Here is a 22,809-nt window from a genome sequence, read left to right as displayed (position 1 = left end):
CCAAATTTGGATGAGGTGTTTAGGAGTCATTTAACCCTGAAAGCCGATCGACCTCACAGTGGCTGGCGGCCTCTTTATATCACAAAGTTTGTGATGCCAGGGTAGAGCTGCTCCGCTGAAGCAGTCAGGGATTAAGTGTCTCGCTGACGGGCAATTAAACATCAGTCTCTGTGTGAAAGAACAGCACTGAATCACCTAACTCACCTTTTTCACACCCACATCACCTCTGAACGTCTTCGCAAGGAACCACAGAATTGTTCCCGTGAACTGTAACACTGCGCTCTTGGCTCTGGGAAGCTGTGCGTGGGCACGGCAGGCTAACGTCGAGCTTGTTTACCATGTTCACCGGGTAAAGACGCTTTCAAGACATGACACAAAGTCGGAGTGTCACGAATAAATGTTGAGTCGAATGTTTTAGTCGAACTAAATCAGAGGATGGTATATTTTTGTTTTACGTGAATAAAGTCGAAATGCCAAGTCGAGTGTTCAGAACTAAACTAAACCAGAGGAGGATATTTATATATTTGCATTTTTTGGGAATACATTTGAAATGTTTAGAATAAAGTTAGATCTGTTGTACAGCTTGTTTGGTTTCTCCCTCTGAACAGATGCAGTCTCTTTAAAGTCTGATCACCACACTAAATTCCTTTTGTTACTCAAACTGATCCTGAAGCACAATTTCATCCAATCATCTACACAAGGCATTTTATCATCTGTGCTAACGTTTGTAGTTTGATTATATGTTGAAAAGTTTGACTCTAATGTAGAAATTTGGACTTCATTCTCCACATTTTGATTTTATTCATTCTGACTTTTTGTTCTCATGCTTGTCCCCAATACTCCCCAGAGACTCTGTCACATTTCTGTAACTGACTGTTGTCGCCATCATCAACTTCACGCTGTTTTCATGTTGACGCAGTTCCCAGTGACCTGGACACCAGCCAGGGCTTCGCTCCCATCCCATTATGTCGATGTTATTGGCTCCGGCTGACAGATCTTATCTTCCGTGACAGATAGTTCTGATCAAAGTTGGCAGGTATGATATTGAAGTTTCATCATCTGTGTGATTTACTGTGTGTAGGTGTGTGTGTGTACAGTATGTAATGGGTGTATATATATATAGAGAGAGTGTGTGTGTGTGTGTGTGTGTGTGTGTGTGTGTGTGTGTGTGTGTGTGTGTGTGTGTGTGTGTGTGTGTGTGTGTGTGTGTGTGTGAGAGAGAGAGTGAGTGAGTGTGTGTGCAAACCGCCGTCACTGATATTTATCATTTCTTGATTTAGTGGGAGTCTTATTACTGCAGATGTGACCAAGAATGACTGACATGTGAGTCAAGAGTGCCAGTGGTGTCAAATGTGCTGAGAAGGAAATATCTGTCATTATGACTTACAGGCTTGACAGGAGACGGAGCAGAACTGAAAAATGTGTCACTGCAGCTCAGAATCACACGCACACACACACACACGCACACACACACACACACACACACACACACACACACACACACACACACACACACACACACACACACACACACACGCGCGCGCGCGCACACACACACACACACACACACACACACACACACACACACACACACACACACACACACACACACACACGCGCACACACACACACACACACACACACACTTTTTGCAGGTTGCCATATGCAGGTCGTAGCAGGCTCGGCCGCTTTGTCTTTCAATGTTTTCCTCCCTGACATCTTCATGCACTGATGCATCACAGGAAAACACTGAGAGAAACCGAACTCCACCGCGCTGTGATGCGAGGCCTTGTGTGTGTGAAGAGGCATGTGCAGAGCAACGTGTAAAAAGGATGGTGAAGAGGGAATAGATGGATTTTAAAAAACGAGAATAAAAGTACCGAAACTTAATTCTCTGGAGTGTGAAGGCTGAGTTAAGGGCAGACGAAATGGGACAGAAGGTTCAGATGGGGAGAGAACGGAAGAAAAGAAAACACAGGCTGAGTTTAAATGAGTTCAAGAGCCGACGGAGCAGATCTCATGGAACTGGTTAAGTCTTGTGATTGATTCAGACGTGTCTGTGTGACCTGGCAGGCAGCCTCGCTTCGTACTTATATAATCACTCAGTTTAAAGGTTATGTTGTTTCTACCTGGATCCATTCAAGTCATGAACAGAGACTGAATAGAATATTTGTGTTGGTGCCTTTGGACGTTACTTTTCTTGAAATCCGGCACAAGCGCGGAGCCAGAAGGAAACAGGAGACGACACCTGTGCTCATCCTCAGACAGTGTCCTCATTGTTGCATGAATTAATGACCTGAATATCTTTCTCATATCAGTTTTAACCACTTTTCAGCGTTGGTGTTTGACTCTGACATTTAATATATCACTCCATGCAGATGTGGAACGTGGCCATCTGCTTCAGAGCCTGATGGATTGTACTGATATTCTTATTTTTCCAACGCTGATAGCAGGTTTGGAAAAGTTTCTCATTTGAAAGCTGGCTGCGTCAAGTCCAAAACGAGAATATATGAGTCTCTCTCTGCAGGGTTCAGATATTTGACATATTACTCCTGGCTCTGTTTCTACTAACAGGTATAAAACGTATTCCTCCCGGCGGCTAAAGTAACCGGTATGTGCCAATCACTTTTATCACCCTCTCAGGCGGCCGAGGCAAAAAAATAAAATAAAAGCATTGGCTCGATTCACACCTGTCCAGATGTTGCACTGAATGTGTGGAACTCGGCTTGATTCCTTTGAATAAGGTGGCCTGTGATCTTTTTGGACAGAGTCTATATCTGGGATGTGTCCTGGAGACGACCTGGAGACGACCTGGAGACGACCTGGAGACGACCTGGAGACGACCTGGAGACGACCTGGAGGTTCAGACCAAAACAAACCATGTGAGGCCTGAAAGACAAAGTGATAAATACTCAAGTTGTTCAATTACTTAACTTAAAGTCAAGTTTGACATAAAAATGTAGGTTATTGATAAATTCAATTCTCCGTTGGGGCCTGTGATTCAACATGTCCAGGAATGCAGATGTGGAATTTATTCCAGGGGTTGATGACCCCCTGATTCAAATGAAATCAAGTGATAAGTCCTGACTTCACAAGTCGATTATGATCAATTCAAGTGCATCACAGCTATTTTTTACACAATGTTTGGACGAGTCACAGCAAGAAAAGCCCAGGTATTAATGTAACAAGTAATAAAATGAATGATTAATGTTTGATATGGACGAGTTGCCTGTGTTTCTGGGTGGAACTGGTGTTGGCTCGCTGCTACACTGACGAGACTCACTGGCACATTCAGAGCCAACGCTACTGATGCTATTAATTATAACGACTTTTACACCATGTCCCGTCCTATCACCCAGTTTTTTTCCCACCGAGTTATTTTTTTTGCGTAACCCTGCAGACAAACCAACCAATCAAATAGACAGCGGAGAAAACATGGACCTCCTAAATATCTGCAGTTCAGAAAGTTCATTGGATGACACATCGGTTGTGTCCTCAAGAGTTTAGAAAACGAAAGAAACCCTTTTCCCTCTGCGACTCAAACAGACGATCCATCCGTGTTGTTCTGGAGGTTTTCTGGAAGCTGGTGGAAGGAGAACTCAGGCAGCAGCTGATGTCTCATGCAGAAGGTTTTAACGTAGACTTGATGCATAAAGGAGACCAGAAGGTGAAACAATAAACAAACGCTAACAGAGTAGCATGAGAAATTGTCACCCCCCCCCCAAGTCTGAAGATGTCTCCCACCTAAATCACATTGTGTCCTTACGTCTTACCACTGACTACAAAGTCGGTGAGAGTTGACGTTGGTGCCTCTCTGTCTGGGGCATCTGAAAAGTCCCTGAGCGCAGACACTACAATGTCCTGTCGGTTGGACCTTTATCTCTAACCTGACCTTGGGTCCTGCTCGGAGAGAGAAGGGAGCGTCTGTGGAGTCAGACTGGAACTGGATGTTTCCAGGAAGGAAATTAGAGCCCAACTGAAATGCATCGTTGGGGCCTGATGATAATAACTTTATTCTAATTTACTATTAATAAAAGAGAAAACACACAAATACAAGCAATTTGAATTAAGAAAATAACCTTTTTTTATTTAATTAACGATGTAAAAAGAAATTCACATCTTTCCTGATTTTTTTCTTTATTCCTTGAACTCAAAGCTGTCATATCAGCAAACGTTCACACCGATGTGTCTGTGAAAAGCCAATAAATCCGTCTGATCGACAACAGGTTTTTATTTCCTCTTCCAAACCTCTGTGAGTTCTGGCTGGAGACTGAAACTTTATCCTGCAAAGAAAACACACGATACAGTTTTTAGAAATGATTCAGACGAGGACTGGACCCAATTCGATTTTATGCGAATGACAATTCTGTCTTGTTTTGTATTAAAATTGATTTTAGGTTTAATGAAACCAATGCACTCGCTCAATCTGCACGTTACATTTTAATTAAGGAGAATAAATACTGTACATTTTTGATAGGGAATCCCTGGATTATGAACCCCCCCCCCTTGTTTATTATTGTGGCCTGCAGATGTCGCTGGTTAACCCCTGGCTTCTTGCAGCAGAATACACCCACCCACACGCACACACACACACACACACACACACACACACACACACACACACACACACACGCACACACACACACACACACACACACACACACACACACACACACACACACACACACACAGGAGAGAGAGAGGCTGAAAGAGAGAGAGCATCTGCTCATTTCATTGTCCCAAAGCCTGAGGAGGAAAATCCACCGGACAAATGATCTTCTTCTGATAAAATTACGGATTTTTGTGTTTCATTTTAAATAATTGACTCATTTTCATTGTTATTATGACCCGGTGGTGATAGTCTGCACCGGCTTTGACTGAGCGACACCTGCACGCACAGACACACGCACACACATACACACACACGCACACGCGCACACACACTTCTCTCTCTTTTGTCTGAGGCATCTCTGCAGCTCCAGAGGAGGAGGAGGAGGAGAAGGGAGGAGGAGCAGCGGGTTGTACCTGACACCTCCAGCCGCGCGTCGAAGCTCTTCTCCCGCAGAACCAACCACGAGCGCCACCCTCCCCTCGCCCGGTGCGTGTGTGTTAGTTCACCGGGGCTGTGTGCGCGTTTGCACCGGGGAAAACATGCATCTATTGACGGACTGAAAACTCCCCCAAACATCCAGAAGAGCAGCGGAACCACCGGGACAGGAGCCTCCTGTTTCCCCCTTCGGACCTCCGGGATTTGTGTTGTGTCTCACTGGGTTTGGGTACAGGCTGGAGAGGTGGGGACCACACCTGAGAGGAAGATGCGGATCCCGGTGCTCCTCTGCGCGCTGGCGTGTCTGTCTGCAGCCCCGGGCCCGGTGCTCGGGGCGGACCGGAGCTGCGCGGACCTGCGGCAGTTCTACACCGGGAAAGGCTTCACTCTGGCGGACGCACCTCAGAACGAGATCTCCGGTGAGTTTACGGGAGAGAAAAAGAGGAAGATGGTGATAAAAACACTTAGAGAGAACAATGAAGTCTGTTTTTATACTTACTAGTAATGAGTTTAGAAAATATAACATGTGAGATCTTGATAATGGGTTTTTATTAGATTATCTTATTTGGGGTAATATCTTTATTATAGGGTTCCTATTCTTTTGGCACGAGTACATCATTTATAGATAGATAGATAGAAAGATAGATAGATAAATAGAAAGAAAGAAAGATAGATAGATAGATAGATAGATAGATAGATAGATAGATAGATAGATAGATAGAGCAGCAATGTATCAGGCACACAACAAGCAAGATTTAAAAATACAAGATCAAAACTTAGCAAAATGCAAAGAATAACAAATTGAAATGTAATATGGATCTTTCTGTTGAGATATTCCTTTTAAATACATATTATTTCTGGTTTGAATGTTGAACAACCTGCACCTAAAGCTTGTTTAGTCAGGTCTCCGGCTGCATTAACTTGTTTCTAAAGGCAGGCGTGCTCATCATACTCGGCTTTATACCTCGGTTAATGTGTCGTTTATTGTGCAACTGCCTCTCTGTTGAGCCCTGCTGTACATTTTTTTCCATTTCCCCTCCCATCCCAGTCACTCCAGTCACGTCTGTGGTGTAGTCCGGCTCTGCACATCTCTCTATTGCAAGTCCCTCTCTGGGGCATTTTCATTGTCTGTTGTCTGCAGGAGGGGCAGGGCTGCAGGTGGGTGTGAGCCATGTGTCTTGTGGAGCTATTATGTTCTATTCAGGGGCGTTCAGGATTATCGGCTGCTGTGGACAGCTCGTATTGTAAACTACAGATGGAAAAACAGATTTTATTGTGAACTACAGATGGAAAAAACATCTTTTATTGTGAACTACAGATGGAAAAACATCTTTTATTGTAAACTACAAATGGAAAAACATCTTTTATTTTAAACAACAGATTTGCTTTCTATACACTTGTGTGTTGTAGGGGCACTTCTTATTGTCTGCTCTGCTCGGGATTGCAGGTGTGGTGTGTGTGTGTGTGTGTGTGTGTGTGTGTGTGTGTGTGTGTGTGTGTGTGTGTGCATGTGTGCGTGTGTGTGTGTGGAGGTGTGTATGGGTTTTGTCATCTTCACTAAATAAAGGGTTGGTAAGTTATTTCTGAAACACTTTTTTTGCTGTATTTGTTGAAATACTCTTCACGTCCAGATAGAAGTTGGCGAGCAAGTGGACGTTCATTTGTTTTGGGGGCGTAGCTTTGACGGCTGGGTTGATGGGACGGGGTGGGATCTATCAGTAGCTGCTCTTGCTTGCTTTTCCAGGATCACCAACCCCAGCTTTAATTTACTGGAGTGGCTCAGTAAAGCGAATCCCTCCGCCAAGGCCCAACAGGCCCCTTAAATCAATCAGGCTGCATCAGATTTCACACACTCATAGATACCAGTTGTCTAAATGTAGCTGCCATGTTAAACCATGAATTATATCCTGGGAAATAAGTTTGGTGGGAATCCTTCTTGTAGTTTTGTTGTAATCTCGATTACAATCAAACAAAACAACAAACAAACAGGGGTGGAAACATAACCCCCTCGGTCGAGGTAAAGATTTAGGTTGGCCTGTTTGGGGCATTCACAAATAACACGTATAGCTCAGGAAGTTTAAAGTCAAAGTTGAACATTAAAACAGATCAGGAGTCTGTGATAATTTAAATTTAATCTATTATATTTTATTGTTTCATCCTGAAGTCACGATGTCCATCAGTCCATCAGCCACACAGAGGCAATCACGCATTTAATCAATCAGTCAATTACCCGTCCAATCAAACCGCCAATCAGCTCCAGATCCAGTCAGGACGCCAGACATCACAAATCAAACCCCTCGGTATCTCATCTCGCCGCTCGCCGCTCCTCACAGGTGCTGATTAAACTGTCTCGGCCTTGAGGAGAGTGCAGAGTGTTGAAATCGAGTGGTTTCCCCCCCTTTTTAAAGGCGATCATCTGTCGCTCTCTGTCTCCTCCTGCGTCTCCACCTGGAAGATGGACAGAACGCACCGGCCCCCGGCAGAGGACGAGATGAGAGCGAGATTGAGTGTGTTTGGATTGTGTGTGATCTGAAGGTCACTCCATGTTCTGTCAGTTAAAAAATAGTCTGGTATGGGCGGGGGGAGGTATTAATATTGGATGTGTGGGTGTGTGTGTGGGTGGATGTGTTTTCTGAGATTGAGACCAACAAACAGACAACAGTGACGCACAGAAAAGGTGGAGAGAGAGAATCAAACCAGACGGAGACGCTGAGGCAGGTTGACAGAGAAAGTGAGTCACTCAAGGTCTGTGTCGGCGCTTCACGGACGAGCGTCACCGACACAACGCTCCATTAAAAACTCATCTTTTATTGACAGATGAAAAACACAATGCTCCACTCGCTCAGACCTTGATATTCTCCAGTTATCTGAGAGGTTCACAGAGATGTAGGAGGGAGAACGATGGCGGCAGGCAGAGCAGCAGCACTTCGGTCTTTCTCCTCTCAGGTACCCGGGGGTTGGTAAATTTAGCTCAGGGAGAAACTCCTCTGCTCTCGTGTCTCAGGGTCACTCAGCACCGGGGTGAGATTTCTCACGTGAACAAAATGTTGGTGCAGCCGAGCCGGGAAATCGGGTTTCAGAGTTTGGAACGACCTCATGGACGCCGAGCTACACTTTCATCGGAGTGATATGGATTTATAGGAGCTGATGCCTCTCTGATAATTTATCTATCAGTCAACATTTAAAGAAAAGTTGGCAATGATATCTTAGACTCAGACATTACTCTTCAGATACAGCCCCTCCAGATTTACTTTCAGGAAAATGACTTAAGTGCACGTCTGGAAGTTTGTGAAAGGTTTTCATCTGCCAATTTTCATTTGCCAACTGATACATTTGTTGAGCTCTAATGTTCATTTATTCATTCAAATGCCTTTTTTGAACCTTTACGGCCATTAAGAGGTACATTAACAGTTCAGACGATTTGGCTGAACCATATTCTAGCCTGCGTGTTGTGTTACTGCTGAGACAATGGACTTGTAAATAATATATGGAATCTCAACGGGGTTCCCACTGTATTATCAAGGTTATATTAAAGTTATAAATTAATAAAAATAAAAGTAAAAGCACATTTCCCCTTACTTTACTTTAGGGACGCTGTAAAACCAGCAAAAATATCCTCTTTAGAAAAATGTAAAAGTACTTTCGGCGTCTTGCTTTCAAAATGCATCTGTGATCACGACAAAGTGCAGTGAACACAGATGTTTCCGCCCTGTGGCCTCCCTGTGCACGCACACGCACACTCACAGGAATAAACACTTTCCTAACGATTTGTGACAAGACCCAGCTGTTCCCAGGCCTGAGCAGCGCATGGTTACTAATATCTGCAGAGCACGAGAAAAGTCCAAGGGGCTACTTTACTTTACTCACCTCACTGGTCTCCATGTCACCCAGTATACAGGATAGAGTATATCTTTGTGTTCCCTTAGTTTGATAAAGTTTTATCTACAAAACCAAATTTGATAAATGTCTCAGCACAGTGTTTAAAGACTGATTCAGTGTCACTTGTGATATTAGTTTTCATTTTCTTCTGAAGACACGTTTCATGCTATAGTCAAACAGTGTTAATTCATCCCACAGCTCATTCAAACTGCTTTGAATCACTGTGACAGTGATTTTTAAAGTACCCTCTGTGAATATTAAAAGTTATAAAGTTTTTAAACGTGTTACCATGTCCCTCTTGCTTCTTTTATACGTTAAAATAAATGTATTGGCTGAATATTTCTGCCTTAATATTGCAGTAAACAAATCGCAGTAGTCAGGGTTTGTGATGTCACTCCTGTCCACATGTGGGCGGGGGCACAGTAGCTGGAAACGGTTCCTACTAGTGTAGCAACATGTTACTGAGATATAATTAGTTGTGTCATGACAGAAGGACACAAAGTCCTCCACCTGTAGATGAGTAGTTTGTTACAGTTCGACTGATCCGAAGCCAAACCGCAAAATAGCAATGCAACCTCTACATATTGGCAGCACAAGTAAAAAATCCTCAATAAAACGAGGTGTGTAAGATAATTTGTGTTTCGTCAATCTGCACGGGAAAGAAAACATTGTGATGCTAACGCCTGGAGCTCAAATCAGATCTACACTAAAAGACAATCTGGATATTAAAATGTTGTTCTCAGGTCTAAACCGGGGGTTAGAAGCTGTATTTGAAAGTGGATATGATTAATATCACCATTCCAAAGTAAACTCTGTGTAATATAACAAGCAGAGGCTCTAAATTCCTACAGAGACGTTGACAAAAGCTTCTATTCTTCTCTGTCCCGGCTCACACCCTTTGTCTCATATAGGTTTAACACCTTGTGAATGGAAGTCGTCTTTCCTCCTGTGTCTGTCTCTGTGCCTGCGAGCGCTTTCAACACACACACACACACACACACACACACACACACACACACACACACACACACACACACACACACACACACACACACACACAGACACACACCCTTTACCTGGTTAATAGTTAAAGACTAGCCTGTCCTTTACATTGTGTGTCTGTGTGTGTGTGTGTGTGAATGTGAGTCTGTCTGTGTGTGTGTTTAAAAGTCAGTGAAAGCCAACACCTTCACCAGGGAGGACACTTAGTTCCATTCACATGTGCATTGTCTGCGCGGAGCAGCACACACCCATGTGATCGCATGACCCACAGAAACAGACACTGTGTATCCTGCACACTTCCTCTGTATCGGAAGGTATTGAGTTCTGCTGCCTGTGTGTGTTTGTGTTGTGTAGCCGACGTATTGAGTGTTTCTTGTTCGGGGGGAACACAGAGGAGATGCGAGGGGGGGGGGGGGGAGTCAGCGATTCCCTGACGCGCTGTGTTTTAGGTCAGATTAGCTGCAGACGAGGACACATTACAGCTTTGGTTTCTCGTCAATAAGACCTTATCAAGGCTGAGTCAACAAGGAGGCCTCCACTTATTTACATTTACACAATCTCTCTAGTTACACAGTACCTGAGACCGATACCACATCCATACTACTGTGTTTTTCATTGAAATACACCTGGCGTTCACACAAGCCTACTCTGGAGAGACGCTAAAGCAGAGAAGTGTAGAACCGCTGCTGGTCCTGTTTTAGTTTGAAAACTCTGCGTTTTTTAATCCGGACGGGCTGAAACCGAGATGAAACAATGATTTTGACACTCGCAACCGCTCGCTGATCTTTACAGTCACAGCGAATCTTCGTCAGGCTCCTGTGATCCTCGGCTGCCGTACAACACAACATGGATAATGAATTACAAGTGTTGCTGAGCCAAGTGGTTTTCTTTCTGCTAACAGCTGTTGTTCACTGTGTTTACAACTGTTTACATGTGTAGGAGACGAGCTATTATTGGATCAAGTCATGTGTACATTAGCACACACACAAATTCATTTTAATAAATGAAGGTTTCATGTTTGTAAAATGTTCCTAGAGCCAATTAAATGGATTTTTATTTGCAAGAATTTGCAAATTAACAAAAACAATGTGGAAAACACACATCATGAATTTATTTGAGGATTGTTACTGTCTCCTCATCACAGATCTGATGTTTACGTCTGCCGTTACATTTCCATCATCCAGAGTCTATTGCATTTTGTTGTATTTTGCTTTTGAAGTTCACATTTTTCCAGAGGTGGATATAAACTCACTGACTCCCAGTGCTCTGATCTTAGAAAAACGTCATCTTTACACGCACCCGCTTGCTGTGAAGTTTCCTGTTTCTCAAATCATACAGAAATTTAAGTCAGGAGCCGGCAGGGAAGTTTCTGGGAAGTGTCCGGACTCCAGTGCTGGTCTGAAATCAGCTTTTAGGTATATTATCGATATTTCACTGTTTTAGGGAGACTGATTCACATCTGCGGACTATGTGTGTGTGTGTGGGTGTGTGTGTGTGTGTGTGTGTGTGTGTGTGTGTGTGTGTGTGTGTGTGTGTGTGTGTGTGGGTGTGTGGGTGGGTGCGTGTGTGCGTGTGTGTGTGTGTGTGTGTGTGTGTGTGTGTGTGTGCTGATACTGTCCGTCATCTGTCACACATCACATGCTCACTCAGGCGCTCACATGCCACCAAGTGGAACGCTGAACACCCAGTCGACCCACACATACACTGTATATATATATATATATGCACACACACACACACACACACACACACACACACACACACACACACACACACACACACACACACACACACACACACACAAACACACACAAACAAACACACAGTCTCCCCACAGTCTTCTCTAACTTCAACACTCCTCCCTCGTCTGATTCCTGCTTCCCTCTCTGCGTTGTTGTTTCCCGACGTGAGGCTCAGATGTGCGAGTGCAGGGTTGCCTGTGTCTCAGTGAGCAGAGGGTTGGCTGCGAGAGCTGTTAAAAGCAGAGCTGTGAATCTTTCATGATGTCTGATGCAGCGACACGAGGGAGAGACGGACAGATATAGAGGTGAAGAGGAGGAGAGGATCTGAGGGGAGGAAGATGAGAAGGGAGGAGGCTCTGTTCCCGGGCGCCTTTCCTCTCATCTCTCCTTCATCCTCCCTTCGTAGACCAAGCCACTGGTTTGATACTGAAACCAGCTCCTCTGCACCACCCGTGGTCACTTCTGATGCCCTTTTCATCAAATGCATACAAATGATTCCTAACCAACTACCAGTAGATGTTAGCAGGTGTCAGCAGCCACCAGCAGATGTTAGTTGACAGAACCTCAGCTGTGCAGCTCAGCGTCATCAAGTGTTTTGGCCTCGTGATCAACGACACAGGCCGAACCTGAGGATACGCTGAAGCTAAAGGTAAATCTGAGAGTTGTTATTAACGGGTTTTCGGGCAATGAGTTATAATTTATTTATATTTATTGAAACTGAACTGTAGTCTATCCAAAAATCAATCAATTGGTTGTGGGAAAAAGAAAATCAATAAACTAAACCCGCCACAACATCATGAGAACAAATTAACTATAAATAAAGATTAAAAGTATTTGCAGCATATGAATTTATTTTAACCTGATAATTAGACATTGACGAATGGTAATTCTGATCTGTTCACACCCAAAGCCTCCAGCGTTATAGACAAAGTATAAACAGATCAAATCAGAGATACTGGTTTTAGATGATGTGTCATGTTCGGTGCTGAGCTGATGTACAAGCTGCAACTTTTATGGTTTAAACAAAACTCAGCCACAGCTTCTTAGACAAGTTGACGTCAATAAGTTTGGAGCCAACATTGGATATTCAGAAAACTTCTAAACTTATATAAATAAGTTAGAGCTGGCAGTTGAGAGCGGTGAGAGTTTTTTCTTTGTTCCTGAGCCCAAAAGTAATGGATTTATCTTGGAAGGCTACTGAAGTCGTGCTTCTCTCATTATGAAACACCGGCGACTGTCGAGGACGAGGATTTGTTTGGAAAACAGTATCGAGCGACTCATCGACCTGTCGAACAGGAGACCGCAGTCCTACAGGGGAACACAGTCATTATCTCAACAAGCAAAACCAACTGCACTGTGCATGTTATGAAGGCAGAGGACAGTTTTACGCTGAAACTACAGGGATGAATATAAACTTTAAACTCAAGAATCGTTCTCTGACAGCTGATAGAGGAGAAGATGAAAAATCTGTCACATTGATTTGTTTAGAATTTTCCAAAAGATCAGAAGAGTCTATTTTCATGATCCTGAGCCACATCAATAACACAGATTAAATCCTGAAGAATCTCTGACTGTCAACACTAATCACTGCACTCATCTCTAACGGGGGGTTTTGCATTAATGAAGCTCATCTGTTATTTAACCAACGTCTAGGATCATTTGAGGAAAGAGCAGAATTTCCATACATGCAAATGTTACGAATACATAAACCAACGGAATGACATTCATTTCTTTCATGCTAACATTTTATTTTGAAGCCCTGATGTCAGGTGATGGAGATAATGTGAAAACTGTGCGTGAGCAGTGTGGCTTTGATTAGCATGATCGCTGCTGCCGGCTGCCGCCTCTGGTCGGGATAAGTATCATGTTAGTGGCCACAGTTGTCTATTAAAGATGGTGTGAGGTTAAGATAAAAACACAATCCAAGGATGTGTGTTGCAAACAAATTCAGATGTAAACTATAATGTGTTTTTGTTTTATCTATGGAAATGTGGAGCTGTCCTCTGGTGAATGTTTTTATGCCTCTGCACGGTGGAAGCTGGTTGGCAAGATGTTTGTCCGTCCCTCTCGTTCTTGTGAACACAATATCTCACGAACACCTTGAGAATTTGGGAATTTCTTCAAATTTTGGTGCAAATGTTAAATTAGGCTCATGGGTGAAGTGATTTGTTTTGGTGGTCGAAGGTCAAGGTCGCTCTTACCTCACAAACAAATTGTTTGCCTTGTGAACACAATACCTCTGGGACAACTTCAGAGAATCCACTCAGATTTAATACAAATGTTCACTTGGACTCACAGATAAACTGATTAGAATTTGAAGGTCAAAGGTCAAAGGTCTAGGGTCACAGGGACCTTTACGAAACCTGTTTGTTTGTGTTGTGAATGAACAGCTCATGAAAGGAAATGTCTTCAAATTCGGTACAAAGAGACACTTAGACTCAAGGATGAACTGATTAGATTTTGGTGTTGAAGGTCAAAAGTCAAATGACTCGGCGTCTTAAGAACGTCCCAAGAGAATCCAAACATACACTTAGTCTCCTGGTTTAACTAATTGCATTTTGATGGCCAAAGGTCAAGATCACTGTGGTCTCGTAAAACATGAAATCTCAAGTCTGTCTTGAGGGAATTTGTTTAAACCAGTTGACACTTGGACTCAAAGGTTAATTGATTATTCTTCAGTGCTCAATGGTAAAAGAAATGTATGTAGACTGAATCTGTTATTTTAGTTTGCAATGTAAATGTAGCCACAGCATTAAACCTGTTACTGGGCTGCTGTGGCGGAACGGTACACACACGTATATTTATATATATATTAAGACCAGTTACCAGTTTTAATGTCGTGGCTGAATGGTGTGTATATACATCACTGTATGTAATGCAGCCATTTACATTCTGCGTATGAAGCCAGAGCTATTATCCAGATCGACTGCGGGTGAAGCCACAGGGAAGATTAAATTCCTCCACTGCCAACATATAATCAAGCTCAACTGATGAATGTCAGGGTCAGAGTCGAACCTCGCTGCTGCATCTCTATGACCCTCACGCATTAAAGCAGTGGTTGGTGTAGAATTTTTAAAAAAAAGAGCACAAACCATTCAGGGACTTAACATCCATCTTTAAAATCAATGCTGCACAAACCAGCAGTGTTTCTCTCTAACCCCTCTGCGCTCCAGTTCACACCTCCTCCTCCTCCTCCTCTTCTTCTCTCCTCCCTGTTATGTTTGTTTCCACCGTCCTATCACACGCTATTTTTACTTCCTCCTCCCCCCCCTCCCAGCCTCCCGCTCGTCTTCCCCTCCTCTCTGGCAATCGAGCATCCATCTGTTTCCCAGATGAAACGACGAGTTGTTTGTCTGATGTGGTGAACCTGGTAGTTGCTCGGCTGCTTTGAGTCAGCGCTCCGCAGACATGCAGTCCACTGGGTCTTATACGCTGTGTGTGTGTGTCTGTGTGTGTGTGTGTGTTTGTGTTACTATAGGGATGGAGATTTCTTGGTTTTTCTGCCAATATGATGCCAAACATTTGAATAAAGTCGAATTTACTGTCCTGCAATGTCGTTTCTAATCTGATTCTTCTCTTACATTGAGCTGAACAAAAAAATTATTAAGCATTTTCACATATTTAGACCATTTATTGATCTGCTGTTTAAAACATACTTACATTTCAACAACTGATTAATCATTTAAAGTAATTTTGAAGGCAAACATTTATTATTTTGTTGTTTTTCTTTGTTGCCTATGATCGTGAACGGAACAAGGCTGAAACTGAGAGTTTTAATTATCGTTCAATCGTCCTTTCTAATCCTTTCTTCAAAAAACATCAGAAAAATAATATCCATCTGCACCAAGTGACTTCTTCATGTCTTCTTTTATCCAGTATTGAATTTATTATAATTTCAGACCAATGAAAAAGCACGTTCTCACATCCGAGCCGGCAAATTAATAATTCTAGATTGACTAATCACTGCAGCTGTTAAAGTGAATAAAGAAGGAAATAAATGGCTGATTAATTGACAACGTAAAGAATTGTTAATGCTGTCCTCTGTTTGGTTCAGTACATATTTCATTTTCCATGTGCATTTTTGTTTTGTAGGATTTTGTTAATGGGTAAAGATGGTGAGACAGGAGGAGAGAGTAGGGGAATGACACACAGCAAATGGTCCCGCCGGCCCGGGAGTCGAACCAGGGACCCGCGGCGAATTGGGTTTTAATTGATTTTCTTCACCTGAATAAGATAAAGAATTTAACCGAGTACCCTGAAGGAACTTAACTTGGATTCATGAGCCTTCGCACTGCACTTTAACTAAAGCATTTTATTGTGTGTTGGTTTAGTGGTTGAACCCTGTGACTCATCTGGTAGCTCCACATTTTAACTGTCATGCATTGCGGTTTGTAATTTCAGGGAAGGACGCGTACAGACACACGTAATGGAAACTGTACACTCAGGCTTTACAGTGTTTGGCTTCTTTTAATTGGTTGTTTGAAGGATTAAGTGTTGTAATTCAGGTATTTTCTGTGAAATATGAGCATTAAAGGTGCAAAACCATGAAAACGTTAGTTTCATACAGACTGTAGTAGTTTCACTTCACGTATTTAATTAAAAGATTCAATATTTGTCGATGCTTTGTGAATGATCTTATCTTTTAAATCCCCTCTGGGTTAAAAAGCAACTACTAGATGCCAGATTTAAGGGTTTTCTTCAACATGTTGGTTATTGTTATGATCTGTCAAACCTCAGCTTCAAATAGAAATATATATTCTTGACATGTGGTACTAGCAATAATAGAGTTTTGCGATTAAATGGTTATACCGTTTTCCAAATCAACGTCAGTTTATATAAAAAATTTAATGAATTATAACATCTTAACAGCTGAGAAATTGGTCGGAGATAAATTTACTATTTAATCATCATCAACATCCAGAATTATTACTGAATTTGGGTCGGAAATTAGCCAGAGCTTGTCCAGCTGATTTGTTTCTTAATGTCGTTTTATTCTGAAAAACTGTCAGCAGCAGCCTGAGCACACACACACACACACACACACACACACACACACACACACACACACACACACACACACACACACACACACACACACACACACACACACACACACACACACACACACACACACACACACACTCTCTCATGAATTATATTTAATGTCAAGCATCAGGAAATTATTGCTATTGCAAGTGAACTTTGGTGGGTTGGTTGACTGGCTGGTGGTTGATGGTTTAGTTGGTTGGTTAGTTGGTTGGTCAATTAGCTAGTTGATTGGTTGATTAGTTAGTTGATTGGTTGGTTGGTTGACCATTTGAATTTAAGGGAACTGTTTGAGTTCTGCTCTCTATTCGATGCCAGTCTTATTTTTTCTGTAACTTATTCAATCTTCTAATTTTAATGTGAAACAACCAGGAAGTTGTGTTTTCTGTGGGTGGCATCCACACTTCATTTGAACATATTAAAGCATCTAATTAGCGTGTTGAGAAGAAGATTGGCTCTGGATCTGCTCAATAAACTGTACAGTCACCAGGGGAGACATTACATCATTACTGCTAATCACAGAGTTCTTAAGTGTTTTTCCTCAAACCCCAGCAGGGCTGTCATATACGTTTTATAGCTTGAGTCGTCGTCTTGGAAGAAAAAAAAGAATGAAGTCATTTAGTGCTGAACAATAGAGGCCACACAGTGTCCTGAGAGGTCACACACACACACACACACACACACACACACACACACACACACACACACACACACACACACACACACACACACACACACACACACACACACACACTCTGAGCACTGATGGGAACAGGGTGTTGAGTGTTATCTGTGTTAGATCTCATTGAGACTTGACTGGGCGTCCTCAGGTGAATATGTCACGGCTCTGCCAGGTCAAACAAACAGACTTGGCTTCGGTTTCTAATGGCAACCAAGCTCTGTCATCATCTCCGATACGTAACGTGTCGGCGGAGCGATACGTGATTGCTTTCATTTCTGAGGAGCGGATTTAAAAGGTCGAATCAATAAGGAGCCGTGCTGCCGCTTTCAACTTGAACTCGAGTGGTTCACGGAAAGAGCAAGTTGGTGATTTGTTAAATTTCCAACCCACACAAGCACCGGGATACCTGATACCAATCAGACGGAGTGTGTGTGTGTGTGTGTGTTTGTGTGTATTTGAGGGTTTTCTGTGCGTGAGTGAAGATCAGACGGAGGCCTATAATTAGACACGTTGCTGTGAAAATCCGAATTCCACGCACGCCTGCTGTGTTTGTGTTTCTGGGAGCTTCACTTTGCTCCGTGCAGCCAGTCTCCCTCACACTTTTTCTTTATCATTCTAACCTCCTGAGTGTCGGCTCCGGGGCTATTTCATGTTATCTTTATTGTTATTTTTATGGCATTTCTGCTTTATTAGATCATTTGCCATCGGGACTGACGGAGAAGTTTATTTGATAGAGGTGGCGAACTGCATAAAAACCGGCTGCCCGGCTCGTAACATTGTGAAGACACAGCGTGCGTCATATCCTGACAATGCACCAGGGTGCCCACATGAGTTTTGTGAAATGTACAACACTTAGTGCAGCAGCTCCGGTGCGGTGCTGCCCCAGAGGCACCATGGGAAACATCAACAAGAGTCAAAAGAAGAAGAAGGAGAAGAGCTGCTGATGAAATTCAAATATCTGCTTTGCATTGTCCTCACTTTTCATTTGAACCTTGTCAAACTTTGTCAGTGCAAAGTTTTGTGTTGCGTAAACACTGATCATCTGCTGAGGATTTTTAGTCTTTCTCGGCTTTGACATTGTCAGTGACAAGTCGTGCTTCATATTTATAAAGCAGAGGTTTAAACAAGCTTCATTATCACAACAGCATAAATATTCATAACTGATTTGTAGCATTGTCTTATTGTATTTGAAACCATTTATATACGTACTTTATTTACCAGCTGTATTTTTTTTTATTTATGTTTTTAACCGTCATCCACAATAATCATCACTCAGAAACCTTGCACCCTGAATTCAAACCCGGGTTTAGAAAAGACTTGAGAGAAGGTGTCGACTTCAAAATGCATCCAAACACAGTGGTGGAGAGAGAGAGAGAGAGAGAGAGAGAGAGAGAGAGAGAGAGAGAGAGCCTGGCTGAATGCCACCATCTTACATCATGCAGCAGGACCAGGTGAGGTGAACCTCCCAGACTCCTCCCACGTGGCGCCTGCAGCAGAAGGCCTGCTGAGAGAGGAGGTCTGGAACCAGGCGCAGGGTTCAGACAGGTTTTACTTAGTCCCTTAATTAATCATGGGGATTGTTTAGGGTGTCGTCTCCCGGTGTCCCTGCAACTCAGGTGGATCGCTTCTTTAACAACAAGGTTTCCCTTCGCATTAAGGGAAGGATGCTTCGTGTGTGTCTGTGCGTTGTGCAATCACCTGCTTGTACCTGTACTGTGTTTTCTATTGTGCTTTTCTACTCTTATCAACAACACCTTTCACACACATCAGGGGCAATGTGGGGGTTCGGTATCTTGCCCATGGGCACTTGGGCATGCAGACTGGATGGGCAGGAGATTGAACCCCCAATCTTCTGGTTTGTGAATGACCCACTCTATGACCCTGACGGCCCTGAGCCACAGGCCCCCTCAGCTGTGTAGGCCCATACCAATATCTTGAGAACGTGCCCTTAAAATATCGAAATGCATCAAAGACCAGGTTTTTGTTTGCTTTTACTTTCTGATGCCTCAAATAGGCAAAGTGCCAACGATGCTCCTGGTGGCACCTCGTTTTAATGCCCTCCCATGGGTGCTCAGATCAGCACAAGAGGATTTGTAATTTAAACAATGTGGCTGCTGAATGGGAAAGAGACAACTGCTTCGTTTAGAAACTCGCAAAGACGCTTGTTTGGGGCCCAGTGCTGCACGAGAGCTACAGCGGAGTAATAATCTGTGAGAGGTAAAGTGTGTTTTCTTGAACAGTAGCAAGTTTGACAGTGTTAATGTGAAGACTTATCCATGTGTCTTTGTTAATTAATCCTCGAGTAGAAGATCACAGCGGACGTTTGATTTAAATAAGAGTGCAGCAGGCTGTTATCACGTTATTTAAACTCTCTGGACCACGTGGCTCTGTTCTCCCAGCGACTCCGATCCGGCGTCGTCTCCGCCACATTCACTCAGTTCCGACACACAAGATGTGACCTGGAAATGCCCGACCTCAGGCTGTGACCTAATGTTCCCGTGAGCACTGCGATTCGATGCCTCCTGCTGAGAAGGAGCTGCGATGGAGAATCAGCTTCCCCCCCTGCCCGACGCACACACACACACACACACACACACACACACACACACACACACACACACACACACACACACACACACACACACACACACACACACACTTGCATGCTCACATGAATTCATTCCCACCTCTCATTCTCCACCACTAACACTGTGCTGTTGGATTAGGGGCTGATGTCTAATCTCCTGCTAATCCTGGCCCGTTAATCCACTGTATGTGTTAGCGGTTTTTAGTACAGAGGATGACAGCTAATGCACTGACCTTCCCACAGAGGGAGCGACACACACTCTCACTCGTACTTGTGTCTTCTCAACTCTCGCAGCGTGTTTGAACTTCGCAGGAACTCGGTTTATTTCTCCGGTTACTTAACGACTCCACCGAATCTGGCGCGAGGCAACACGATCTCCTGTTTACGGTCAACCGGTCAACTGTAAACAAGGGCTTATCCCAGCAGTCAAAGATAGCTGACGTGACCTCTGCCCTCATCGGCATTATCCACATCCACGTGCACGTGAGCGCTCAAGACGCTGACTCTCCCCAGCGTGGCACACACCAGTTGGCACGTGCTGGGATTTTTTTTTTTTACAGGCCGAGTGACGGGGATGTAAAAGTAGTAGTTAGTTTAAGAGCCTTTAACTGCTCCCAGAAATGACATAGAATTATGGTATTATACGGTGAAGTCGGTGCCATGTGAACACACACAGACACACACTGGCTGGGCAGCAGACAGGGCAGGACTGTGGGGCCGTGGCACTATTTTTACTTTCGGTAATGGTATAAAATGAGGAGAGGTTCACCCACAACACGACGTGTCTACACCTCCCTCTCTCTTCTTCTTCTCTGCTGTTGGTCCGGACTTAAGAGCTTCAGAGCGTCAGCATTTTTCATTTGTTGTTCTGGAGGCAATAAATTCTGTTTATATACTTTAACGTGGCCATTGTTCTAAACAGAAGAAGCAAAACAGAGAATATAGGAGTGAAGTAGTACATCACAAAATAGTTTGATGTTGAGAAGAATGTAATCCGTCAGTTCAATATCCACATTTAAGGCAATATTAAACATTTTTATGGTTTTGTTTAAGCGGAAAAATGATGATCTGGTTCAAAACTGAGAAATCCACAGTAGCTTCAGACGCAATGTGTCTTTTTATTTAATCACACGTGATCAAAAACACACTTCAAGTGCGTCTGTGTCCTAAAACTGGAAGAGCACTAATTAGAGTACGTACCTCCGCCAAGGCCCAATGAATTCCATCAAGCTGCATCAAATAGCACTCAAAGATATCAGTCCCCAAAGAATACCTGATATTTTTCATGAAGATAAAACATCATTTCTCAAGAAATTCACAAACATCTCGCAAAACGGGCAAAACAATTCTCGCCGTGTTAAAGATAGTGATGAAATTCCTGAATCCATCCCCCTTTAATCAGATCTGCTCCAATCGGTCCTCCTCCCCTGACCCATCCTGCATCTTACACCAAGTTCCAATGAAATAATAACTATAGCACCTCAATGTTGCCTTATCACAATTTACTCAGGAGAAAAAAGTTAATATATGATATATAGATATATGTAGGGGACTATCTTACACCTGGCGAAAAAGAGAACAGCAATTTTCATTATCCCATCCGCGAGAGTGACCAGCAGAAACCTGCTCTGGGGTCAGTGGTACAGTGTTTCACTATCATTTGAAGGGCACGTTATCAGGATAGTAATAATTTCAAAACCCCAAAATAAGATACAGAAAATATACAGCACATATCCTCACACTGGGTTGATTCAGATATTGTCTTATCGACTGATCCTCACCTTTACTTTGAGGTGAGTCCGCGGCTACAAGACGAGTTTCTACTATATTTGCTGTAAACATTGCAAACATCGATAAACGCTATCAGACAAGACGCCTCATTGATTTGTCGTTGACCACAGATTTAATGAACTGCTAAAAAAACTGCAGCATCAACCATTGTTTTTGTTCATGTTCTACTTAATCTATCGGATAAAAGAAAAGTGTTTGGGACAAACTGTGAATATACCAGAATAAAAAAAAGACTTTAAATCACGAATAACAGGGAAAGGATTTCACATTTATTAGACACTTAGAAGTAAATTACAGCTTCTGCTTCTGTCTCCACCGACGATCTCCTCCCACCCCCCCCCCCCTCTCCCTCCTCTCCCTCTTATTTCATTTCCGTTTTATCGCCTTCTCATCCCTCCATCTCTCTCTCTCTCCCACTCCCTCTCCGCTTTTTCATCATTACGGCGCTGCGACTCTCTCCTCCTCTCCCGCCCTCGTGTTTCAGTGGATAGTAAAAAAGGTAAAAGTGTACTTTGGTAGGAAGGCCATGTGGAACGTTAAATCACACACAGGTGCCTTTAAATGGTGAGGAGACGCACACACACACACACACACACACACACACACACACACACACACACACACACACACACACACACACACACACAGATGCAGCATCAGCCCTTCATTTAGGTGGCAGTAATTTGCCGCAGTAAGTGACAGGGTTATTGTAAGACGCTCATTAAGAAAGGGAAGCAGTGAATAAACGTCCGACTGAAGGAGGTAAATTCAAAGCACTGCGCCACTTTTACTGCTCAGCAATAAGCTGCTTTGATGTGGTGTGTGATGGCAGCGCCGGGGCAGACTCTGTGTGTGTGAGTGTGTGTTTGTGTGTGTGTGTGTGTGTGTGTGTGTTTTAACACCGGTTGTACATTGTATTTGTAAAGCGATCAAAGTGAAGCATGATTGTTATGCTGCAAGTGTCATGTATGCGTGCACTGTACCGTGCGTGTGTTCCTGTCCGTGCAGCTTCAGAGGTCAAAGGTCAGATCAG

At 43.3% G+C, this 22,809-nt stretch overlaps 1 protein-coding gene across 1 annotated transcript in view; it reads left to right on the top strand.

The window, feature by feature from the left end:
• The first annotated feature begins 4,736 nt into the window (after positions 1-4,736).
• LOC117759859 (glypican-1-like) overlaps positions 4,737-22,809 on the top strand; it is a 35,439-nt gene continuing 17,366 nt past the window's right edge. Inside the window, exon 1 of the mRNA XM_034582320.1 lies at positions 4,737-5,466. Within this exon, the coding sequence (XP_034438211.1) occupies positions 5,316-5,466 (151 nt within the window). The 5' untranslated portion in view covers positions 4,737-5,315. The remainder of the gene's footprint in view (positions 5,467-22,809) is intronic.

This window comes from Hippoglossus hippoglossus, chromosome 4 (genome assembly GCF_009819705.1).
Source record: "Hippoglossus hippoglossus isolate fHipHip1 chromosome 4, fHipHip1.pri, whole genome shotgun sequence".
Classification (NCBI taxonomy): Eukaryota; Metazoa; Chordata; class Actinopteri; order Pleuronectiformes; family Pleuronectidae; genus Hippoglossus; species Hippoglossus hippoglossus.
The sequence above is the reverse complement of the archived record's forward strand: the minus strand, read 5'-3'. Positions and strand labels throughout refer to the sequence as shown.